We start from the raw sequence: 23,428 nt of genomic DNA, 5'->3' as shown, positions 1-23,428 counted from the left end.
CACCTGACGCCACCCCGCGGCCAATCAGGACCCCATTTACATGATGGGTGCGCAATCTGTCGCGAGTGACCAATCAGACGTGGCCTCTGGAGGCTGATAGCGGGGGGAGCGGAGGGAAGGCTGATGGTGAGCGTTGCACGGCGGCTGTCCAGGTGGTGTTGACTGGTTGTGTTGTTGCTGTTACGCCTGGTGGCGGCTGTAACTGTGGTGATGAATTCTCTGGAACAAGCTGAAGGTAAGTTGGGGTTGGGGATGGTGAGTTGTCACCTCGGGTTGGATCCTGGGTTGGGGGTGGTGCTGTGTCAGCTGTACTGTACAGAGCCTTCTCTGAATTAGACGTGTTGTTGCTGTCTTTTGTTGCAGATCTCAAGGCTTTCGAGAGGAGGTTGACCGAGTACATCTCCTGCTTACAGCCGGCGACGGGACGGTGGCGAAGTGAGTTCTCCGATTTGTAGTTGAGAAAAGGACTGCTCGTAACTGTGAGCGGTGCACTTCCCGATATAGTTCTGGTGGTGGGGATATTCCCTCCTCAATATCAACCGGCCTGTGAAACGCCCAAACCAAAACAAAAAGTGCTGAACTGCTGTTCCGGAAGCCCGAAATAAAAACAGAAAATGCTGGAAATCCAAAGTTTTAAAACAAAACTGCAAAAGTCTTACCTGGAACTTTTAACTCTGTTCCTGTTTGCCTGTATGCTGCCACAGCTGTTGAGTATTTCCAGAATGTTCTGTTTTTGTTTCTATTAAACACTGAATCGCTCCAGATGTGGGAAAACATGATGGATTGAAAGTGTCGTTGTGTTCACGTTGATTGCGCGCATCGTTATTTTTATGAACTGAATTTAAGACCCCAACAGTGTACTAATCAGGTATGACCAATAGCAAACAAAACAAAAATTTGTAGAGGGATCTGGCACCTTGCTATTCAGCACTGTTGACACATGCTAAAAATGCCATCACAAAGAATCTAACCCAATTATCTATAGAAAAGTTGCATTTTAGTTTCCTTGTTTCTGTTGTAGTAAACCACATATACTTTTGAAAAAGAGTAACTGAAGTTCAACCATTTGTTTGCAGTGATTCTCATAGTTGTTTCAGTATGTACTGCCACAGGTGCCTGGAACTGGTTAATAGATCCTGAAACACAAAAGGTAATTTGACGCTTTTATACATGTTTAAAATTGTCAAAACATTTTGTTTGGAGTCTTATAATTACCTGTTTGATTTTTAGTGATGGCAGAAGTTCACTTTCAAATGGTTCAATGGAACAGTTTGCCGTTTAATAACAGCTGGCTAGTTTTTCTTTCACATTCCTACAAGTTTGAGAAACAGTTTTTGTTAGGAGAAACTTTCCTCAAATAAAAAAAATTAGAATTCTACTCATTTTCTGGAACGGTTCTAAAGAACATTGCTAATCAAATGAACATTTCTGAAATGTCTCAAAATTATGGCTACACTGAATACTGGCTACTTAAGTATCTGTTATGGTAAGGTTCATTCTGAGAAATACAGAAACTTGGTAGGGCAACAAAAGAAATCAAACTTGCTAACTGTCAAATTTTGTAGCTTAAACATCTATCTCAAATCATTTTTTTTAATGAACAAACATGAGGCAATGTGTGCCTGTTGTATTCCTGTTGTTTAAATGTAGCCTCATTCAAGTGTGCATAATTCAGTGATTTTTACATTGGTATGCTATTCATAAGTCATTGCTTGATATAAAGATGTAACGTACAATGGATTTCAGTGTTATATGGCAGGAAATAATTGTCCAGGGTTTCCAGTTCTAATGACGATCCAAAAACTCTTGTTAGAATCTTGGATGCAGAGATGCTATCACAATCAGCAGAACTGAGATCTTGGTCAAACAAGTTATTGTGGCTTAAACACCAGCATGTTGTATTGAATGAGATACTAAACTGTGTCTGACAGTATGAAACCATAATGTAAAACCCTCAAAGGATAGAAAAATAAAAGTTTGGGGGAGGAGGGTTGGTTATTGCCAGAGTTCTTTAAGTAATTTTTATGTGGCCCATGGATAGAATGGGTTAATTTGTTGCATATTGTTGTCATGACATATTAAATAAAACAACTGGTGTTGTCGAATGGGGGTTTCATTTTGATTTAATTACTGTTTGCAAAATGGAAAATTCTTAATACAAGGAATGCGTGGAACATGAATAACATTTGTAATTAATTTTTATAAGTTACATAGGTAGCTTTGTTTCTGTAAATTGCTGATGTTACTGGCACTTCAAATTTGTTTGGTACGATTGCAGCCTTGCCCACTTGATCTCTTACACAATTTGTTATTTAGAAACAATGTTCTTAAAATTATTCATATCTGTTTTAAATCCTTCATAGGTATCTTTTTTCACATCACTATGGAATCATCCATTCTTCACAATCAGTTGTATTACTCTTATTGGTTTGTTTTTTGCTGGAATACATAAAAGAGTGGTTGCACCATCAATGTATCCTTTTTTTGGTGTGTCCTGCAAATTGTTATCAGTGCAATTTTCAGAATTCGGTGGCAAATAATGATTTCATAGGAACAAAGGAGACCAAGGGTGGGAGAAAGCCATTCAAGCCCTCAAGCCTGTTCTACTCTGCACCTTGGCAGATGATCCACCTAAAATGTCATATTCCCACAGTATCCCCACATCACTTAATGCTTTAAGTAACTCAAAATCTTGTAAATCTCTGTCTTGAATTTACTTAATGACTGAACTTCCATGATGCTTGCATCCAAAATTCCAAACATTCACCACCTTTTGGGCGAAGGAAATGCTCTTATTTCAGTCATGGGTGGTTGCCTGTCACTTAGACTGTTGTTCCCTAGTTCTAGACCCTAACTGCCAGGGGACACATCCTTTCCACTCTCTTCCTCTTTAAGAGTTTTGTAAGTCTTCTCAACATCAGGAAATTCAAGCCCACGCTCCTGAAACTCTCCTCACAGCACAGTCCCACAATTCCAGGAATCAGTCTTTCTGACAAAAATATCCTCCCTTGGGCAAGGGGACCAGAACTGCATTGAATACTCCAGTTGCAGTCTCATCAATTTTCTATACAATTGAAGCAAGACTTATTTGCGTCTATATTCTCATACTCTTGCAATAAAGGTTAATATTGTTTGCTTTTCAAAGTTGCTGTGCTTGCATGCTAATTTTCAGTGACTTATGACCAAGGATAGTTGGGTCCCATTGGACATCAACACTTCCAGATTTCTTACTTTTTAAAAAGACATTGTGCACCTTCATTCCTTCTACCAAAGTTCATAAACCTGAAATTTATATTCCATCTGCTAAGCTTATGTGCATTCACTCAGCATGTCTGAATCCCTTTGAGATCTCTTTGCATTCCCTTTGCAACTCTCATTCATTCTCTCAAAGTTTTGTTACATCTGCAATTTTCTGATATGTACTAAGTATGCCATGTGAATGAAGTTAGGATGCCAGGAGAGTCTGGTGTCAGGTGAGATTGGCTTAGGGGGTGGGTGTTGCTTGGGGAGGGGTGTAGGGTACAAGGGCATAAAGTGGCCAGCTAAGTGATGGAGTGTTTACAGTACCTTGAAGTGGGTGAGAGAAAATGGGTCCAGCAGTAGGGTGGGGGATGCTGTTGAATCCTGTGGTGGTGTTGGGCCCAAAGCAAGGAATTGCGCTGTTGTACACCAAAATATTGGAAATAGGTGATGAGCCAGGGGTGTTGACTGTGTAGCGGGGTCATTTCCAGAAGGGTGGGGGTTTAGTGTTTGCAAGGAGGTCGTCAGGTCTGGTCACTGGAAAGGGAGCTGTTGGGCATCAGGCACAGAGGAAATGTGTTAGGCTCTAGAGTATGAGGGAGTGTCATGTCAAGATCTGGCTGACTTGTTTTTTTCTGAATGTAAGGTAAAGTTTATTGGGGCCACAGTTTCTTAGTTGCACAGGAGTTAGACTACATAATTAATCATTTAACTCTTTCTGTGGATCAATTGCAAGGGATCAAGACAGGCAAGAAGGTTAGAGTTGTGAGCCATGACTATCCGCTCAAAGCACTTCATAACTGGAGGTCAGAGTCACCGGGCGAAAGTCATTGGGGTACACCGCATGAGTTTTTTTTTTGGCACAGGAATGATGGTGTTCTTCTTGAAGCAGGTGGGGATTTCAGGTTGTTTTAGAGACGTTACAAAATGTCAACAAGTAGGCACAGGATCTGAGTCTACGGCCAGGGACTCCATCCAGGCCAGTCACTTTCTGTGGGTTCACTCTAAAAGGGCAATCTAACATCTGCAGTAGTGACTGAGGGAACAGGTACATCCAAGGCGGTCGGGGCAGGTGACATTGTTTCAGTGACATCCGATGTGTGACATGTAGAATACATTGATCACGTCAGGGAGGGGTGTATCTTTGTCAATTTTTCTGTTTTGAAACTCTGTAGGCCTTGCCACAAACAGTTGGTTTATGTGGGGTTTGTTTGGTTCTCAAGCTTAGTCCTGTATTGGCTCCTGGCAGTTCTAATGGCCTTAAGGTTGGTCATGTCTGAATTTCTTGTAAAGAAACGTCTGACTTGGATGCCACATAACTGGACTTCAGGCGATAGGTCTCCTGGTTCATCCTTGCTTTGCAGTCAGGGAACATCCAGATTAACTTCTTAGCCACATCATCTTCTACACGCTAATCAAGTCTGTAACGATTGTGGCATGCTCATTTATGTTGGCCACTGAGTTCATGAACATAGACCAGTCCTCTGATTCCAAACAGTACCATAGAAACTCTTCCACTGCCTTGGAACAGCAGTGTACATAGCAGGGATGAACTCATTTGACAGGTAATAGAGATGACACAGGTGAGAATATCGAAAGCATGGTTTGTAATTTTACTGATGACAATAAGATTGGTATAGTGAATAGTGAGAAAGGTTATCTGTTTACAAAGAAAGCTTGATCAATGGGCTGAAGAGTGGCAGTTGGAGTTTAATTTGAATAAATATGAGGTATTGCATTTTTGTAATACAAACAAAGGCAAGACTTATGCATTTAAGAGTAGTGCCTTGAATAATATTGGAGAACAGAGAGGCTTAGGGGTTCAGGCACATAATTCTTTGAATTTTGCATCACAAAGGGTGGTTAAGAAGGTGCATCGCGTGCTTGCCGTCGTTGCTCAGACCAATGAATGTAGGAGTTAAGCTGTTATGTTGAGTTTATTCAGAATGTTTGTGAGGATTCTTCTGGAGTATACTGTCCAGTTCTGGTCGCCCTGCTAAAGGAAGGGTATTGTTATGCTGGAGGTGTTCAGAAGAGATGTACCAGGGTGTTTCTGGGAATAGAAAGTTTAAGGTATAAGGAAGGGTTGAATAGGCTGGGATTTCTTTCACTGGAGTGTACAAGGTTGAGAGGTGACCTTATTTCATAAACCTCTATAATGAGGGTTACAGATAAGGTCGTCGGTGTTTTTTCCCAAGGGCGGAGGTTTTCAAGATTAGGAGACATTTAGAGTCTTTAGAGCTGTACAGCATGGAAATAGACCCTTCAATCCAACACATCTATGCTGACCAGCTAGCTTTAAATGAATCTAGTCCCATTTGTCAGTATAATCTTAAATCCTTCCTATTCATATACCCATCCAGATGCCTTTTAAATGTAATTGGAGCAGCCTCCTCCACTTCCTCTGGCAGCTCATTGATACACACAACACCTTCTGCATTAAAAAGTTGCCCCTTAGGTCCCTTTTAAATCTTTACCCTCTAAACCTCTGCCATCTAGTTTTAGATATCCCATCCCGGGGAAAAGGCTTGTCTCTTCACCCCATCCGTGCCCCTCATGATTTAATAAACCTCTATCAGGTCAGCCTCTGACATTCCAGGGAAAACAGCCTCAGCTTGTTCAGCCTCTCCCTACAGCTCAAACCCTCCAACCCTGGCCACGTCCTTGGAAATCTTTTTTGAGCCCTTTGAAGTTTTGCAACATCCTTCCTGTACTAGGGAGACAAGAATTTAACGCTGTATTCCAAAAGTCACCTCACCAACGCCCTGTACAGCCATAACTTGACTTCCCAACACCTGTAGTCAATGCACTGACCAAGAACGGCAAGCTTACCAAATGCCTCCTTCACTGCCCCATCTACCTGCGACTCCACTTTCAAGGAACTATCAAATTGCACTCCAAGGTCTGTTTGTTCAGCAACACTCTGCAGGACCTTATCATTATCATTAAGTGAACTTATCGTGCCCTGCATTGCCTCTTACAAAATGCAGCACCTCACATTTACCTAAACTCCAACTGTCACTCCTCAGCCGTTGAAGTTTGGGGTAAGCACTTATACCATCCACTACACCTCCAATTTTGGTGTCTTCTGAAAACTTACTAAGCACTTCTCCTATGTTCGCATCCAAACCTTTGATATAAATGACGAAAAGCAGCAGACTCAGCACAAATCCTTGTGGCACACTGCTAGTAACAGGCTTCCTGTCTGAAAAAAACAACCCTCCACCACCACCCTCTGTCTTCTACCTTTGAGTCAGTTGAGTATCCCAATGGCTAGTTCTCCCTGTATTCCATGATCTGACCTTGCTAACCAGTCTGCCCTGTGGAACCTTGTCGATCGCCTTACGACATAGATAACTGCCACCACTCTCCAGTCATCAGTCCTCTTCATTACTACTTCAAAAAAAATCTGTCAATTTATTGAGACACGATTTCCCATTCACAAAGCCATATTGACTGTCCCTAACTAGTCCTTGCCTTTCCAAATCCATGTAAATCCTGTACCTCAGGATTCCCTCCCAACAACTTGCCCACCACTGATATTAGGCTCAGTAGTGCATAGTTCTCTGGCTTTTCCTTACCACCTTTTTTAAATAGTATTTTTAAGGTGAGAGGAGAAAGTTTTTCAAGACAAGGGGCAATTTTTATTTGCACAGAGTGGTTCATCTGTGGAAGAACTTCAAGGAAGTGGTGGATCTGGGTACAGTTACAATGTTTAAAAGACATTTGGATAGGTATATGAATAAAAAATGTTTGAAGGCATTTGCAGGCTGGTGGGGGTAGTTTATTGGGATTATGGTCAGTATGAACTAGTTGGACCAAAGGGTCTGTTGTCTCATTGTATGACTATCTCAACTTGTTTTCTGCAGTTTATCCATTTAATGTATTCTCAGCAATTCATTGCAAATTTTAACGATCCATTGGTACTTAATACTAAAATACTTGTAAACAAAATTATACTCCTTCATAAAAGTAGAGGTTTTATTATGATAGTACCTGAGTTTTTTGACAAAATAATTATTGATGCCTAAGATACAAAAGGTTGACAGTCACTGCTTCAGGTAATCCTGACATCTTGTTTCAGGCTGCTTTTCTCACCTGCTTTCCAGGTGCTGTTGACTATCTGTTGCAGGGTTCTTGATTCACCTGCGACTTTCTAATTTTATCAATTTAGAAATATATGTTCAGTTCTTTTGCCATTTCTTTGGACAGTCATCATGGATTTAGGAAAGTGAGATTGTGCTTGTCAAATTGTCGGAATTCTTTGACTCTGAGTTCGATCCTCAATGAGGGGACCCAAAGAGGCTGTACTTTCAGAAGACTTTAGCCATGTCCCACATAAAAGATTAGTATGTCAAGTTTAAGCACGTAGGATTGCGATAGTGTGTTGTCATGGAAAGAAAACTGGTTGGCAGACTGGAAACCATGTCTAATAAATGATGAAGGGTCCAGGCCCGAAACGTCAGCTTTTGTGCTCCTGAGATGCTGCTTGGCCTGCTGTGTTCATCCAGCCTCACATTTTATTATCTTGGAATCTCCAGCATCTGCAGTTCCCATTATCTCTAATAAATGGTCGTTTTCTGAATGGCAGGCAGTGACTAATGGGGTGGTGTAGGGATCAGTGCTGCGACTCCAGCTATTCACAGCATAAGTTAATTATTTAAAATAGGGAATCGAATGTAATATCTCCAGATTTGCAGATGAGACAAAGTTGGGTGGGAGGGTGACCTGTGAGGAGGATGCAGTGATGCTTCAGTGTGATTTGGATAAAATGAGTGAATTGACAAGTGCATGGCAGATGAAATATAATGTGGATAAATATGAGGTCATCCACTTTGACAGCAAAAATAGGAAGGCAGATTATTATCTTGTTACAAATTTAGAGGGGGGAATGTGTAATGAGACCTGTGTGCCCTTGTCTGCCAGTCACTGAAGGTAAGCATGCAGGTGCAGCAGAAGGTGAATGGTATGTTGGCCTTCAGAGCAAAAGCTTTTGAGTACAGGAGCAAGGGTGTCTTGCTAAAATTGGGCAAGGCTTTTGGTGAGACCACATCTGGAACATTGTGAGGATGAACGTTCTCGCCACAGAGAGAGTGCAGCTAACATTTACCAGACTGATTCTTGAGATAGCATGTATGAAGAGAGGTTGAATAGATTAGGATTATATTTGCCGGAGTTCAGAAGCATGTGGGGGTTCTCTCAAAAACTGATAAAATTCTAACAGGACTAGAGGAGAGATGAAGTATGATGGGGAGTTCAGAACCAGGGGTTGTGATCTAAGGATATTGTGTGAACTATTTAGGAGTCAGATGAGAAACATCCTTGCCCAAATCACGAGGAGCCTGTGGAATTCGCTAAAACTGAGCAGTCGAAGCAAAATGTTGTATAATTTCAAGGAAGATTGCATATCGCACTTGGGGCTAAAGTTAGCCAGTATATGGGGGAAAAAGAGGAACAGGCAATTGATTTGGATGATCAGCTAATGATCATAACACTGGTGGAGCAGTCTTGAAGGACTAATTGCTTGCTGCTGCTTTTAATTTCTATATTTCACCATTCATAAGGACTGAGGTCTGGGGAGACGAGGGGATTCAGTATTCAAATATGTACTAAAGTATTACAGGAAATACTTATGCTAAGTTGATTCTTGTTTTCATTTAGGGCACTAATATGGTGTAATGTTTTGTAATGTAAGTTTTAAAAAAATTCATCTGAAGTTTGCATATACTTGACTGCTACGAAAGTAATTGACATCAATATTAAATGTTAATTGGTACCAATATTAATTGGTAGACAATACAATTTTCTTTATTGTGTTCTCTTGAGAAATTTATCATTCTTAGAGTTAGTAACTGGTTTCTTATGCAGAACCGCTCAAAGAACAGGACCAATGTTGTGAATCTCCGGTTTTAATTGAAACATAATTGGCATTCCTTAACCTGTTTCTTGCAGCATTGCAGCAAGGTGTCGAACTGTTTTGGCGGAGTACAATATGTCATGTGATGATGTAAGTATCTGTTACTACAGCCAGACTTTCTGGAGAATGCTTAAAACCCATGGCATTTTATTTTTAAGTTGAAATCCTGACTGATTTGAGTCCAGCAATCATTTGCTTTTTCTTTAAAACCCGAATAAATGTTTGAAATTTGTTTGCTGCTGGTTTAAAACAAAACTGTTCTAAGATCTAGAAGCATTTTGTATTTGTTTGTATTTTCATTCTGAAAAAATGTTGACAATCTTTGTTTTAGTGCATGAGCAGTTAACAAATTATGGGGGCCCAGGAGCTAAAAACCAGTGTCGTGTTTAAATGTGTTTGAAATTGCCACTGATTTGGAAGTGATATTTTGCATCTAGAGTTTGGTGCCTGGTTGAAAGTCTTGATTTGTCATTGTAGCAAAAATTTTGCCAAAAATCAGATGTTTTCTCCTGTATTTTTCTGAAGGGAAGTCATAAATTTATAAACAGTTAGAAGTGTACTCTCACTTTGAGTTTACAAACATTTATATCAGAGTCATAGGGCCATGGAGATGTACAGTACAGAAACAAACCTTTTCGGCCAACTCACTGAAGCTGACCAGATATCCGAAATGAATCTAGTCCCTTCTGTCAGAATTTGGCCCATATCCCTCTTAAACCCTTCCTATTCATGTATGCATCCAGGTGTCTTTTGAATATTGTAATTGTACCTGCCTCCACCACCACCACTGGCAGCTTATTCCATACGCACACCACCCTCTGTGAAAGAGTTGCCCTTTAGCTCCCTTTTTAAATTTTTTTTTTCCCTGTCTCCTTAAACCTGTACTTCCTAGTTTTGGACTCCCCGACCCCAGGAAACAGACCTAAGCTATTCACCCTATTCCATGCCCCTGTTGATTTTTTAAATCTCTATAAGGTCACCCCTCAGCCTTCGACACTCCTGGGGAAAATAGCCCCAGTCTATTCAGCCTCTCCCTCTAGCACAAACCCTCCAACCCTGGCAACTTCCTTGGAAATCTTTTCTGAAGCCTTTCAAGTTTCACAACATCTTTACTCTGGCAGGGAAACCAGAATTGCACACACTATTCCAAAAGTGGTCTCGCCAATGTCCAGTACAGCCGCAACATGACCTCCCAACCTCTATACTCAGTGCACTGACCGATAAAGCTAAGGGTACCAAACGCCTTTGTCTCGACCCTGTCTTAAGTGCAACTCCACTTGCAAAAAACTATGAATCTGCACTGCGAGGTCTGTTTGTTTGGCCACGACCTTACCGTTAAATGTACGACGTCCTGTTCTGATTTGCCTTAGCAAAATACAACACCTCATATCAATCTAAATTAAATTCCATCTGGCTTTCCTCGGCCCATTTGCCCATCTGATCGTGGTCCCATTGTACACTGAGATACCCTTCTTCACTGTTACTTCCCTGTCCACGCTGTCTGCTATTACTTTGATTTGTTGAATTCCATCATGTTCACTCATAGCATAAGCATTAACAATGTATTCATGTTTAAAGGTAGCTGTTACTGACTTCAGGCTAGCTATAACAGTGCTGCAATGGTTCGCTTTCAAATTGGTCCAAGCCTCAAGTCAGTAGTTGTAGGGGTTTTAATGCAATTCAGAGTTTAGTATTTTAATTGTTTAAAACAGTATGAATCTGCCCTCTTGTCATCTGCGCAGGACGTGATCAGTTCATTTTGTGTTTTCCATGCATCTTATTCTTACACCCTTTAGCAAATTCCAAGCAGCCTGAATAGGAAAGGAACAATATCACAACCACTATTCATCAATGAGTTACTTCATTAGTTACTGAATAAGGCATCAAATTCAGACAGCGGTCCTTAATTTCAAATTCACGTATCCTTTCCAGAAATTTGTTTTTAAAATATCTCCCTGAAATCTGATTGTATTCCAGCAATCATTTAACATGAAATAAAATCTAAGTCTTGGAGAAGTTCAGGTCTGGCAGTACCTGTGGGGAGAGTGAGAATTAATGTTTCTAATCCAATTTGACTCTTCTGTTTTATTTCAGATCTCTAGACTGTAGAGTACTTTGCTTTTATAATCGTTAATGTGGGTTACTGACTCAATTCATCTTTGGCAATGAGACTATTTGTCTTCTGGTATCATTGGAAGATTGCTTCTGTTGTCTTTTGCCTCTCAAAACAGGGATTTCACTCTTTCCACATTTATTGTCTCATTCAGTGGTAGTGTTTTGTAAATGGATTTGTTACGTGATTTGTTTGAGTTACTGACACAACCACGACCCAGTAAAGTGCCAAACAACATTTAACAATAACTGGTCTGTCAGATTTTGAGCGCACATACCAGTAGCTGTACTGCATAACAATTTCCCATTGTAAACAATTTACCGAAATGCAACACCTCATATTGATCTAAATTAAATTCCATCTGGCTTTCCTCAGCCCATTTGCCCATCTGATCATGGTCCCGTTGTACGCTGAGATACCCTTCTTCACTGTTACTTCCCTGTCCACGCTGTCTGCTATTACTTCGATTTGTTGAATTCCATCACGTTCTTATTCAATTATAATGTAAATGGAATCTCATTCTGGAGCCAGGGCCAGCTCTGACCTAACAGTAAGGATAATGAGAGAAATTGTGGGGATTGAGTGAAACAGAAGCAGTGCGGATGGAGACAGAAACCAAGCAGAAACTATAAATAGAAAACAGAACAAATTTTTTGTTGCAGTTACCAATATGCAAATCCTTGGCCTGATGTGCATAAGATTTTTAGATTAAGAAACAAACAACTGTGGATGCTGGAGATGCGAAACAAAGTTTTCATTTGAAGGATCACTGGACCTGGACGTTAACTCTTTGTTCTGTCCACAGATGCTGCCAGACTTTCTCCAGCAATTTCTGTTTTTGTGTTGTAAATTTTTAGAAATATTGGGTTTCATCCAAAAAAGACAATTAATCCCATTTTCAGGAAAAACCTGAGGCTTGAGGGAAGGTGCATGGATGTGCTTGTGTCCCTCATGTTGACAGTAATTCATTAATGATTTGAGTCCTTTTAGCTTGCACAGCATTACCGTTAGTTTGGCTCATGAATCTGTTTTAGTTTGCTGTTAATTTCACATCATCATGCTTTTCAAAATACGAACTATTTTGTGCAGTAACTCTTTCGTTTTATTCTTATAAATGTTTGGAAACCATTTTTTTGTAACTTCAATATTTTTTTAATCCGTTTAGACTGGAAAACTAATACTGAAGCCCAGGCCCCACGTCCAGTGATGAATACATGTGCCACTTGTTCCATGGCATCTTGAAAACAGTGGAAGTTAACTTCAGTTGAAAAAAAAACTGCACGTCACTAAATGCACTGTTCCTTTTTCATGTCAAAATTGGAGTTTTCAGCTAAAGTTCCCGAAAACAGAATAATCTACAGCAATAGAAATGCATTTTGTAAAATCTGGTATTGCAGCTACCAGTTTAGAAATTTAGAATCACTTGGCATGAAATACAATATTGAACTTGTATTTAAACTGTGCCAGGTCACTTTAATTTATTAGCAACTTCTAGATTCTTTATATTTTAACTTTTGGGTTGGACTGCTCATTTTATTATGGATAAGCTTTTGTAACAATTTTGTGACTCAGATTCAAAGTACAGTATTCCGGATTTAAACTGTCACCAATTCTCATTGTGAATTGGGCTGGACTATATCAGGAACTGTTCCAACAAGATTGCTAAACCATTGTTGCATGCCTTTATTCTTTTAAATTGTTACCTTTCCTTTTTTTATATAAATATATAAAGTTGAGAAGTTTTGTCACTAAGTTACCTTTACTGTTCACCAATACAACTTATAAGGCATCTGTATCTTTATTTCATTCAGACAAAGTTGAATTAGAAATGGATCACCAAAGCTTTAGTTGAGAACTTGAATCCTTCAATCTGCTGAATTGTGTTATGTACAAATGTATTTATAGGAAGCGATCATTTGTCATGCAAACTTGCATATAAAGTTTATCATTTTCTCCTCAATTATGTATTACCATGTAGAAATGAACTTTACAATCTTGTAGTTGTTTGTTATCTTGCATTGCAATCCTAGATTCTATTGCAGTTCTATTCTTGCCTCCTTGTATTTTAATGACTTGATTGATTTAAAGTTTTACATTTTAAAAGCATCATGACTTTGTAAATGCTTTTCAGGCACTTAAATTTTGTAGGCCTGTGTACATAGCAATAAACGATTTATATGAAAAAGATTGCTCAATGATCATAACGCAATTTATTTCTTTAATTAATCCCAGTTAAATACATGAGAAAACTTAACCAATAATAGATTTTCACTTAAGATGAAATGCTAGTACTATTTTGCATGAACTACAATTAACTCCTGTTGGACACCAAGAAGACCAGAGCAATCGTTTGAAGTATTGATAAAAGCTCTGGCACCTCCTTCATCCTCTTTCCTTGGCTGTTCATCTTGGCTGTATGTACTCTCAGTCCGTTTGAGAAGATGAACTTCAAATAATAGATCTCATCCATTCTTCACCCTGGTTTCGTCTTACCATCTTTACATCGTTGTCTGTTTCCAACACACTGATTTCAAAATATACAATGATGCATTTAGGAACATTTCTCATCTTTTGAGTTTCACCAGTGCCTTTGCCAGTTAGTTGACTTCTATCCTCTTCAAATGCCAACTTAGTTAAAACTTCATCTGTTTCTTTCAGTTCAGCCATCACCCCTTGTTCATAGTGTAGTGATACTGTCTATGAAGCATTAAATGAATGTTCTCAACCTTCCATTCACATCTCTTTGCAGGGTCATCTTATGCTACCTCAGAAACTGTTTCGAGACTTCCATTCCCTCCTGTGCCCTCATCTTCTGGACTTCAAAGCACACCTGCTTCCCTTCAATCCACTCGTAGTAGCTGAGCCTCCTGCAGTTTTGGTTTATCATTCCATCTATGAATGTTCTCTGAAAATTAACAGCTCAGTTGTAGGAGCATTTTCCATCCTTGTTTGTTTGTATTAACAGGACAAAATAATCAACATTACAAATTTCAAGATTGTATGGCACAAATTTAGAAAAGAAAAATAGATTCTTAGGACACTATGAATCTATTTGAATCTACTTTTAGGAAGCAATCGTTTGTTTCATTTGTAATGCAAACTGTTGCATATGAAGTTTATACTTTATTCCTTTGGATATTGAAGCAAAGGTCACAGCAAAGTGGCAGTTGTTGCTAACCTTGTGCTGCACTGCATGATCAGCGGATTGTCTAGTTGCTGCCACTGGTGAGGGAGACCACATCTTGGAATTTACTAGGTGCCAATATAGATCAGCAAACATAGTGCCTTTGGGTGACAGGAGTTGTAAATAAGGACACATGCAGTAGAGTTTTGACTGAGTCAAGTTTGCACAGTGGAATGTGGGTCACTGGCGAGGAGTTCTTTGGAATATTCAAATCTGCAAGTCTATGAAGATTACAGAAGCAGGAGCCCCAATGGGTACTGTTTCAGAGGTGGCAGTAGCTGGTCTTAGTAGTGACACCTATGTAGTTGGAACCTCACATTTGTCAACTAATGAAAACATGGTTGCCAACAATCCAATTCAGACACTTAATCGCCATGGAGTCTGGGTGGGAGTTGTTTATAGTCAGAACTGAAAACCAGGATATAAATCCTCCCAATATTTTGTGTAACAAATTACGACTCCAGCACTGCAGTTTTGATGGCATTCACTGCGTGACTGCACATAGATGAGGAATCAGAGCAGGCCACAGATTGATCCTTGAGAGAAGTTAGATGTGAAGGTGTAGGAGTGAGAGGAAAAGCCTTTGCAGCTGAATATCTGGTTGCAAATAGACAAGTGAGAGAGGATTAAGGTGATCGACAAAACTACATCGTGGTGAAGTGACATTGAAGGAAATTGGTATTGTCAACCAAATCAAAAACTTGTATGTAACTTAAATACTTATATTATTTTTAAGTGACATTAAGTACAAAATAAAAATATCATTGATCCTGAAATAAAAACATTCCAATAGAAACACTCAGCAGGTTTGACCAGAGCTTTGGAAAGGGAAACAGTTTCAAGTCAGTCACCTTGCAAATAAGCATACAGAGGGCTTTGACATAACGAGAGATTCACAGCAGCATGATAAAACAAAATGTGGCGCTGAGCCAGGCAGAGATGTAGGTAACTGGAACCTTTGTCAAAGAGGCAGGAATAGCTTCAATGATCTGAGAGAGGCAGGGCGATGGTGATGTTTAGCAGCTGAATGCTTTATGAAGAATTAAATCAGTGGTATTGAAGAGGCCAAAATTACACAAGTGCAGGTTGCAAAGATGAGAAAGGGTAAGACCATAGAGAGATAAAAACTAAAAGGAGAATTTTAGAATTGAAGCATTACTTATTTGGGATTCCCACAGAGGTGATAGGTAATGAGGCATGCTGTGAATTAGGATTTGAGCAGCAAGAATTTTGGATGATTTCAAGTTCATTGGAGGTAGAGCATTGGAAACCATCAAGGCAAATGTTGAAATTATCAAATCCAGAGAAGGATGAGAACCACAGTTTACCATTGTCACAGTCACATATGACATATTTGATTTTACTAACAGTTTGGTACAGTGGCATGAATCTAAAACTGAGAGATTCAAACACAATCTGGGAAAGATGGGCCTGGAACTGAGAGGGAACAGCACTGTCAAGGACTTTGGAGAGGAAAGGGAGGTAATTTACAAGGACAAAGGATTCAAATTTTGTGTTTTTTTAATGAGGGAGGATTATGCTCCAATTAAAGAGACAACAACGCAGGGAGAGAGAATCAGATAACATAGAAGCCAGGGAGTGAAACTAGATGGTTAATAGTGCAAAGAGAATAAGAGAAAGTGAGCAGAAGGAAAGTCTCAAGACAAGGTGAGATTGCAGAGAGCTTGAGAGCAGAAAACACAGAAACTAGTGAAAGATATAAGTTCAGAGATACAGCAGGCAATCTTTGCAGGAAGTTTGCCCCTCTGGACTTGGGGGACAGGAGAAAAGCAGCAGAGACACAGAATTAGGTGGTCTCAATTTTTGATACATAGTACATAAGGTCCTCATGCTTCATGGAGATTAGAAAGAAGAAGACAGGAGAGAGCAGATTAAGAAAGCTATTTCCAGTGGAGAAAATATTTGGGCCTATTTTTTGCAGTCAGGAATGGGACAGCATAGCACTTTATGGGGACCAGTCAGAACTGATAGTGTATGGTTGAGCCAGTAACACACTATTTCTGCGTGCCTTGGAGAGCAGAGGTAAACACTGCACCAAGGCAGAAATAGGATAAGAGAGAGTGTTAATTTTAATGGAAATTATTCCATCAAAAATGGATGTATCATTAATCATGTTGGTGTGCAGCGGCCACTATCAGAGGCCGGGAATCCAGAATACTGGATAGCCCCCCTTGCTTAGTAATCTCCACATGTGCGCGCGCACAAAAATAGCTATGATCTTGAGGCCTACTGATATAAAAACGAGCATGGCAGAGAACACTGCCACAATTGTATTAATTATTATTATTAATGCAGCTTAAGTAATAATTTCCATTAAAAATTGCACTGATCACTTATACGAAGTGTGGTAATGAATAAATGTCCTCTAATGACCAACAGCCACATCAACAATTTCAGCCCAATTTACCAGCAGTGGGACAATTAACTACTTTTATCTATCTCTATCTCTGTGGCATCTTGTTCCCTAAGAGCTGAAGTCTATCAATACATATCTTTGCATTCTTCTGAGAAAATAGTGCAGATTTGGAGTTTTGCTTTCAGGCTGTCTGCTTCCAATCTATCCTTCCAGTTTCTCCAAGGAGTGATGATGAAGAAAATACTTTCTGTAAGAGCACCACCGCATGATATGGAGTGTGTAGGAGTTGATTTTCTTCATGTTCTTTTAACTTTCCAACCTGTTGCTGAAATGTACCTCTTCTTTCTGGTCTTGGCAACATTAAATTTCAGGGGAGGATATATAACTTTGCACATTGTCCAATTCTTTGTCCACCACATCCATGTTAATCTCTTTTGGACTGTACTCATGAACACACATTTGTCAAAGAACACAGCATTTCCAAGGGGCTGGGTGACTGGCAGGACCCAACTGAGTATATTATTGTTGTCTAAGTGCTGTTTGGTAGTGCAATTGACAACCCCTTCTATCACTTTCATGATGACTGAAAGTAGACTTATGGGTGATAATTGGCTGCGTTGGATTCATCCTGCTTTTTGTGTGTCAGCCACATCTGGACACTTCTTTAAACATCGTCAAGTAAATCCAGTGTTGTAGCTGTACTGAAAAGGCTCAGGGTGTGGATGGTGCCAGAGCACTGGTCCTCAATACGACAACCAGAATGTTGTCAGGGCCCATAGCATTTGTAGTATCTGGTACCTTCGGCTATTCCTGAAGAAAGGTCACTGAAAACTCCAAAACGTTAACTATTTTCTCTCCACAGGTGATGCCAGACCTGCTGAGTTATTACAGCAATTTCTGTTTTTCTGATTTCTAGCATCCACTGTTCTTTTTGTTTTTAATTTACTCTAAGCTACTTTTAATGTACTTTATTTATAAATTATCTATCAGTAAAAAAGTAAGTACAACTCAGGTTATACAGACTTTTCAGTGAATACAATGGAATTTTGACTTTCCTTGTTATAGCTTCAATGCAGTTGCAACCAAAGAGAATTTTCTAATCAGGAAAGGAACCGAGGTATCTCACTTTAAAGAAATCAAGGTGGTCTTGGGTGTTAATAGACCTACATTAAACTTCAGCACAAAGATTTTAGACAGAGGTTTTCCCCTACTACACCTTGGCAACAGCTACCCAAGCTTTACTTTGTCCCTCAGTACGTAGCCTTGGACCTTGGAATGTGCCAGTCGGCAACTCTCTGTTAAGGTCAGCTCTTTACAACAGTTCAAAGTTTCATGTAGTCCAAAAAGCGTCTTTCACTTACTTGACTGTCTTCCAGGTGCAGTCAATGGTTGTTCCTGTGTGCAGCTGGAAGAATAGCCCGTAGAGCACAGAGACTTGCATCTCAGAGCTGCTCTGCACAAACCTTGACAAAAACCATTCCATCTTTCTCCAAGCCTTCTTTGCAATGGTGCATTCATGAAGGAGATATGTGACAGTCTCATTAATAGTGCAGCCACTTCAAGGACAGTTTGCAGTGGTGCAATAAGACCAGTTGTGCATGAAGGATCTGACAGGCAGTGCCCTTCTCATTACCAGCCAAGTTACACCTTGGTCCTTGTTGGAAAGTTCTGGTGATGAGGCATTCTGCCAAACATCAATAACAGTGTGCTCAGGGAATCACATGACAGGATCCACCCTCTCCTTTCCCCGCAGGGTCTCAAAGACACTACGTGCTGACCACTTCCTGATGGAGTTGAGGTCAAAAATGTTTTCAGCAGCAAATGTTTCCACAAGGTACTCGGGATATGGAATCGCCCAACAACTTGGAGCATTCTGACCCATCCTCCACAATACTGGGGACAGGTAGAACCTCAGTACCATCATCACACTTGGTGTACCCAATGTCTAGCACAGCTTGATGCAGCCAACAAAAGGATGAGGGAGCAGTGTCTCCATTTGCCCAGTTTCTGCCTCATCTTGGTGATATGCTCCTGCCAAGTTTTTGCCTAAAATATACATCAGTCCGTCAGAGCCAAATTCCAAGCACCTTCAGATAACCTGTCCTGATGGTGAAGGGAATAAACAATCGTGCACCCAGTTTCCAAAGACCATAGCCTTGCTCTTGCCTCAATTTAGCTTGGCTCGCAATGTCAGTTCAAATGGACTACAGTTCTCATGAGTGTGTGCACTGACAGCAGATCTAAGCAGAAATGGCAACAACATCCATGTAGAGGGAGGCTTTGACCTGCAGGCCTCCATTGCCTGGAATAGTCACCCCTCTCAGGTTCACATCCTTACTGATGGACTCTGCAAAGTGTTCTATATTGCATAAAAACAAGAAAGCAGGGAGTGGGCAACCCTACCTGACTCCAAATCTATTTGGGAGGTTTTCTGATTCCCACACATTGATTGACACTGCACTACTGATGTTGGTGTACACCAGTCAGATCCAGTTGTGGATTTCCTCCCCAGAGCCCATTTTGGAGAACATGTCCCACATGTACGTGTGCAACATCTTGTCAGAGGCCTTCTCCTGGTCCAGGCTGATGAGGCAGATACCCACCCCCCTGTCCTGCACAGAGGCGATCATATCCCTAAGGAACATGAGGCTGTCAGATATCAACCACAGGTTTGGTCGGGGTGAATCACAAAACCAAGAGCAGACCTGACTCAGTTGGTGATGACTGTAGACAGGATTTTGTAGTCTGCATTCAGCAGTGAGATCAGTCATCAATTTCTAATTTCCTCTCTCTCCCCTTTGACTTGTAGGTGAAGGTGATGATGCCTTTCATCATGGATTTGCGCATGCGACCTAACAGAATCATACTCCCAAACACCTTTAGCAGGCCCTGGCCAATCAAGTCACACAGAGCTGAATACAACTCAAGCTGGTAAATTGTTATTTTGGGTGTTTTATTCTTCTGAAAAGACTTGAGAGTCTTAGTCAGCTTACCGAGATGTAATATCACATACACTGAGTTGTATTACGTGAAAACTAGTATCTGTGATACTGCAGACTTTGGAAGAGACTGACATAGATCATTCACTTCCTATTTCTGGTTGAAAAGTATTGCAAATGCTTCAACCCTGTCTTTTGCACTGATGCATTAGGCTGTCCCATCAATGACCACTAGAACATTCATGAAGCCTCCTTCTCCTTCTCTGGTTAGTTGTTTAATTGTCCACCGCCATTCTGGCTATGGTTAGACAGTAGATTCAATGGCTGTGAGAATCCTTAACTCTACCTACTGCATACTGCGTCCACTGTTCGGCATGCAAATTTCAATTGCTCTGCTCTCTTACAGAAATACTAAAATGGGCATATACCATAAGAATGATGTTTTCTGCCTTAACAGCTTGATTTCCAACACTGTATACCGATATGCATTGTGCAACATATGGGCCAAATAATTACTTCAACATGACTGTTTAAGCACCTTTCAGTTTTTGGTAAACACTTGTTCTTTCTGTAATTTACATGTGTGAGCTGAATATGTGGGAAGACTCTCTGAGCTCAGATTGAAGGCCTGAGTAATACTTCTGCCTTGATTGCTTCCAAGGTTTCTGAGCTATCATAGAAATCCACTGGTAAATCATGCAACTCCTTCTCGAAATTGAAATTTCTCAACACTCAGAGGATATACTTTGTTCCACCTTATTTATGGTACACAGAGAAAAGTCTAATCTGCTTCAATGTAATCAAACTGATTCTGTATTAATTTTGATGCCAGGACATTCTCACTCAGTGTATTTGCCTTTAATTACCTACATTTCAGGTCTCTCATCACAAAAGAATCACTGTCAATATCTTTATCAACATTTACAACACTCTCCATACTTCAAAAAGACTAGAGGTACCTCACAACAAAATAAACGATGAAATGTAAACAGAATAGACAAAATAAAGTTCAGCAGCAGTCGCTTTATCATTTTGAGGCAATGCTGCTGATTTAAAGAAACATCTCAATTATGATTTAAGACCATCGTAATAGGAGTAGATCATTCAGCCCCTCGGGTCTGATCTGCCATTCAATAGGATCATAACTGATCTTCACGTACACTTTTCTGCCCTTTCCCCATAACCCCCGATTCCGCTACTGATTAAGAATCTGTCTTTCTCAGCCTTAAAGAAACGCAAGGCGTGTACCCCCCAGAGCTCTCTGTTGCAAGGAGTTCCAAAGATTCACAACCCTCTGAGAATAAATTTGTCTTTAACTCAGTCTTAAATTGGCACACTTTATTATGGGGTGGCACAGTGGCACAGTGGTTAGCACTGCTGCCTTATAGCACCAAGGACCCGGGTTTGATTCCAGCCTCGGGCCACTGTCTGTGTGGAGTTTGCACGTTCTCCCTCTGTACGTGTGGGTTTCCACATGCCAAAGATGTGTGGGTTAGGTGGATTGGCCATGCTAAATTGCCTGTAGTGTTCAGGGCGGTGTATAGATTAGGTGGGTTATAGGGAGATGGGTCTGGGTGGGATGCTCTGAGGTTCAGTGTGGACTTATTAGGCCAAAGGGCCTGTTCCCACACTGTAGGGATTCTATGATTCTGACACTATCCCATTGAGTCCTAGACTCTGTCATAAGGGTTAATGTCAGGTGGTGATAAGTCAATACATTTATTCAATACCATTATTCTTGCAGGTAGTAGAGATGGTGGGTTTGGAAGGTACTTCAGAAAAGTTGTGGAGTTGCTGCAGTGCATTTTGTAGATGGTACACACTGCCACCTCTGTGAGTTGGTGAAGTGGGTGAATGTTGCAAGTGTTGAGAGGGGATGCCAACCAAGCAGGCTGCTTTGCTGTTGAGCTTCTTGAGTGTTGTTGCACTGTCCAGAGCAAAACTGGATTTCTGACCAGCCTGAGTTGGTGTAGCTGCAGAAATTATATGACTGAAGAAGGGCAGAAAGCTGGACAGCAGAAATTTTGAAATACAGTTGTGAATGAATTAAGAAACAGTTTTTTTCCCAGGGATATATACAAAAGTAATCAACCCTCAAAGGGGAAAGAGGGAATGTGGGTGGAGCATGATACAAGGTAGTGCAGATGTTGGTTTATCTGTGATTGATGCAGAGGAAGCAATATCGCCTGTGATGGCAAGTGAATGGTTGTGAGTGTAGTTTAGCTTGTTTATATGGAGGGAGATATGAAGGGAAGAAAGGAGATTAGCAAATTCAAGAAATGAATTAATGGAGATTTAAATTATTTGTGTATTGTCGCCTTCATCATAAAATGTGTATTGAAAACAGATCAGTGGACTATCATAGAAGATCATAGAATCCCTACAGTGTGAAATTCCTCCTATAACATTATTTACCTCCCTGACTGTCTATAATGTTCAGTTAAGTGGTTAGCACTGCAGCTCACAGCACCAGGGACCCGGGTTCAATTCCAGCCTTAGGCGACTGTCTGTGTGGAATTTGCACATTCTCCCCATGTCTGTGTGGGTTTCCTCTGGGTGCTCCGGTTTCCTCCCACAGTCCAAAGATGTGTAGGCTAGGTGGATTAGCCAAGCTGAATTACCCGTAGTGTTAAGGGATGTGTAAATTAGGTGGGTTATAGGGGATGGGTCTGGGTGGGAAGCTATGATGGTCAGTGTGGACCCTGTTGAGCCAAAGGGCCTGCATCCACACTGTAGGGATTCTATGATTTGCAAACTCCACCTTGGTTAGATTCCCAACTTTAATTTATCCAAACTTACTTTGCTGCTTTATTCCTGGAATATAATTTTTTATCCAACTGTGACACTACCCAAGAGTCCTAAAAATGTGCTGGCTACAGGGAGAAGCAGTAGTTTACTTGCTACTTCAGCAAGCTAGCACAGCCTAGACACAAGGTGCCCACTGCCTCCTGTGTTGGAATCATTTTCTCTTCCCCAGGCAGTGGTGGGAAAATGGATTGCAAAAGTTTAAAAAGGCAGCTCACCATCACTCTCTCAAGGGCAACAAGCAAAGGGCATAAGAGATAACAAGGTGTAGAGTTGGATGAACACAGCAGGCCAAGCAGCATCAGAGGAGCAGGAAAGCTGATATTTCAGGCCTAAACTCTTCTTCAGAAAATAGTCTGCTAACCCAGCTAGAGAAACTCACATTCCATAAATAATAATGATGATGATAAACAGGATCATTGAATAGTTCTAAGGATTTGGGTGGTTAGATTTGTGGCTAGAAATGAGTGAAAGGGTATGGGAGTGGTGGGATAGACAGGAATGTGGAGCTGATTCTGAAATCAGATCAGCCACGATCTTAGTAAAGGGCACAGAAACCCCACAGGCCAACTGGCCTACTCCTGCTCCCGATACAGCTCTTCTACATTGACACTGAAATGTGATATGAAATGCAAATAAAAATTTAGCTGCCTCTGCTCATAATTATAGAGGGTTTTAATGGGATCATTTGATTCTGCGTTGCAAACATTCTGGCTGTAACATCACATCTGAGTCATTTAAACCATTTTGACAAACATATTTCTCCCTCTTGCTGCACAAACAATGTAAGTGTTGGTCTTTTTGCCTCCAGTTACAGAAAGTACACACTTGGTGATAACTCTCTGCTGTACAG

General features: G+C 40.6%; 2 protein-coding genes across 2 annotated transcripts in view; both read left to right on the top strand.

Annotated features, from left to right (window-relative positions):
- Positions 1–53: 53 nt before the first annotated feature.
- cnep1r1 (CTD nuclear envelope phosphatase 1 regulatory subunit 1) lies at positions 54–13,427 on the top strand. Its single transcript, XM_048546874.2, has 6 exons — positions 54–235; positions 364–435; positions 1,077–1,150; positions 2,364–2,473; positions 9,193–9,247; positions 12,436–13,427. The coding sequence occupies exons 1-6, from the start codon at positions 211–213 to the stop codon at positions 12,475–12,477; spliced, it is 378 nt and encodes a 125-aa protein (XP_048402831.1). The 5' UTR covers positions 54–210; the 3' UTR covers positions 12,478–13,427.
- Positions 13,428–19,658: 6,231 nt separating this feature from the next.
- Positions 19,659–23,428, top strand: part of heatr3 (HEAT repeat containing 3) — a 45,084-nt gene continuing 41,314 nt past the window's right edge. Inside the window, exon 1 of the mRNA XM_059651671.1 lies at positions 19,659–19,762. The gene's annotated coding sequence lies outside the window, so the exon portion shown is untranslated. The remainder of the gene's footprint in view (positions 19,763–23,428) is intronic.

This window comes from Stegostoma tigrinum, chromosome 16, assembly GCF_030684315.1.
Source record: "Stegostoma tigrinum isolate sSteTig4 chromosome 16, sSteTig4.hap1, whole genome shotgun sequence".
Taxonomy (NCBI): Eukaryota; Metazoa; Chordata; class Chondrichthyes; order Orectolobiformes; family Stegostomatidae; genus Stegostoma; species Stegostoma tigrinum.
The sequence above is the reverse complement of the archived record's forward strand: the minus strand, read 5'-3'. Positions and strand labels throughout refer to the sequence as shown.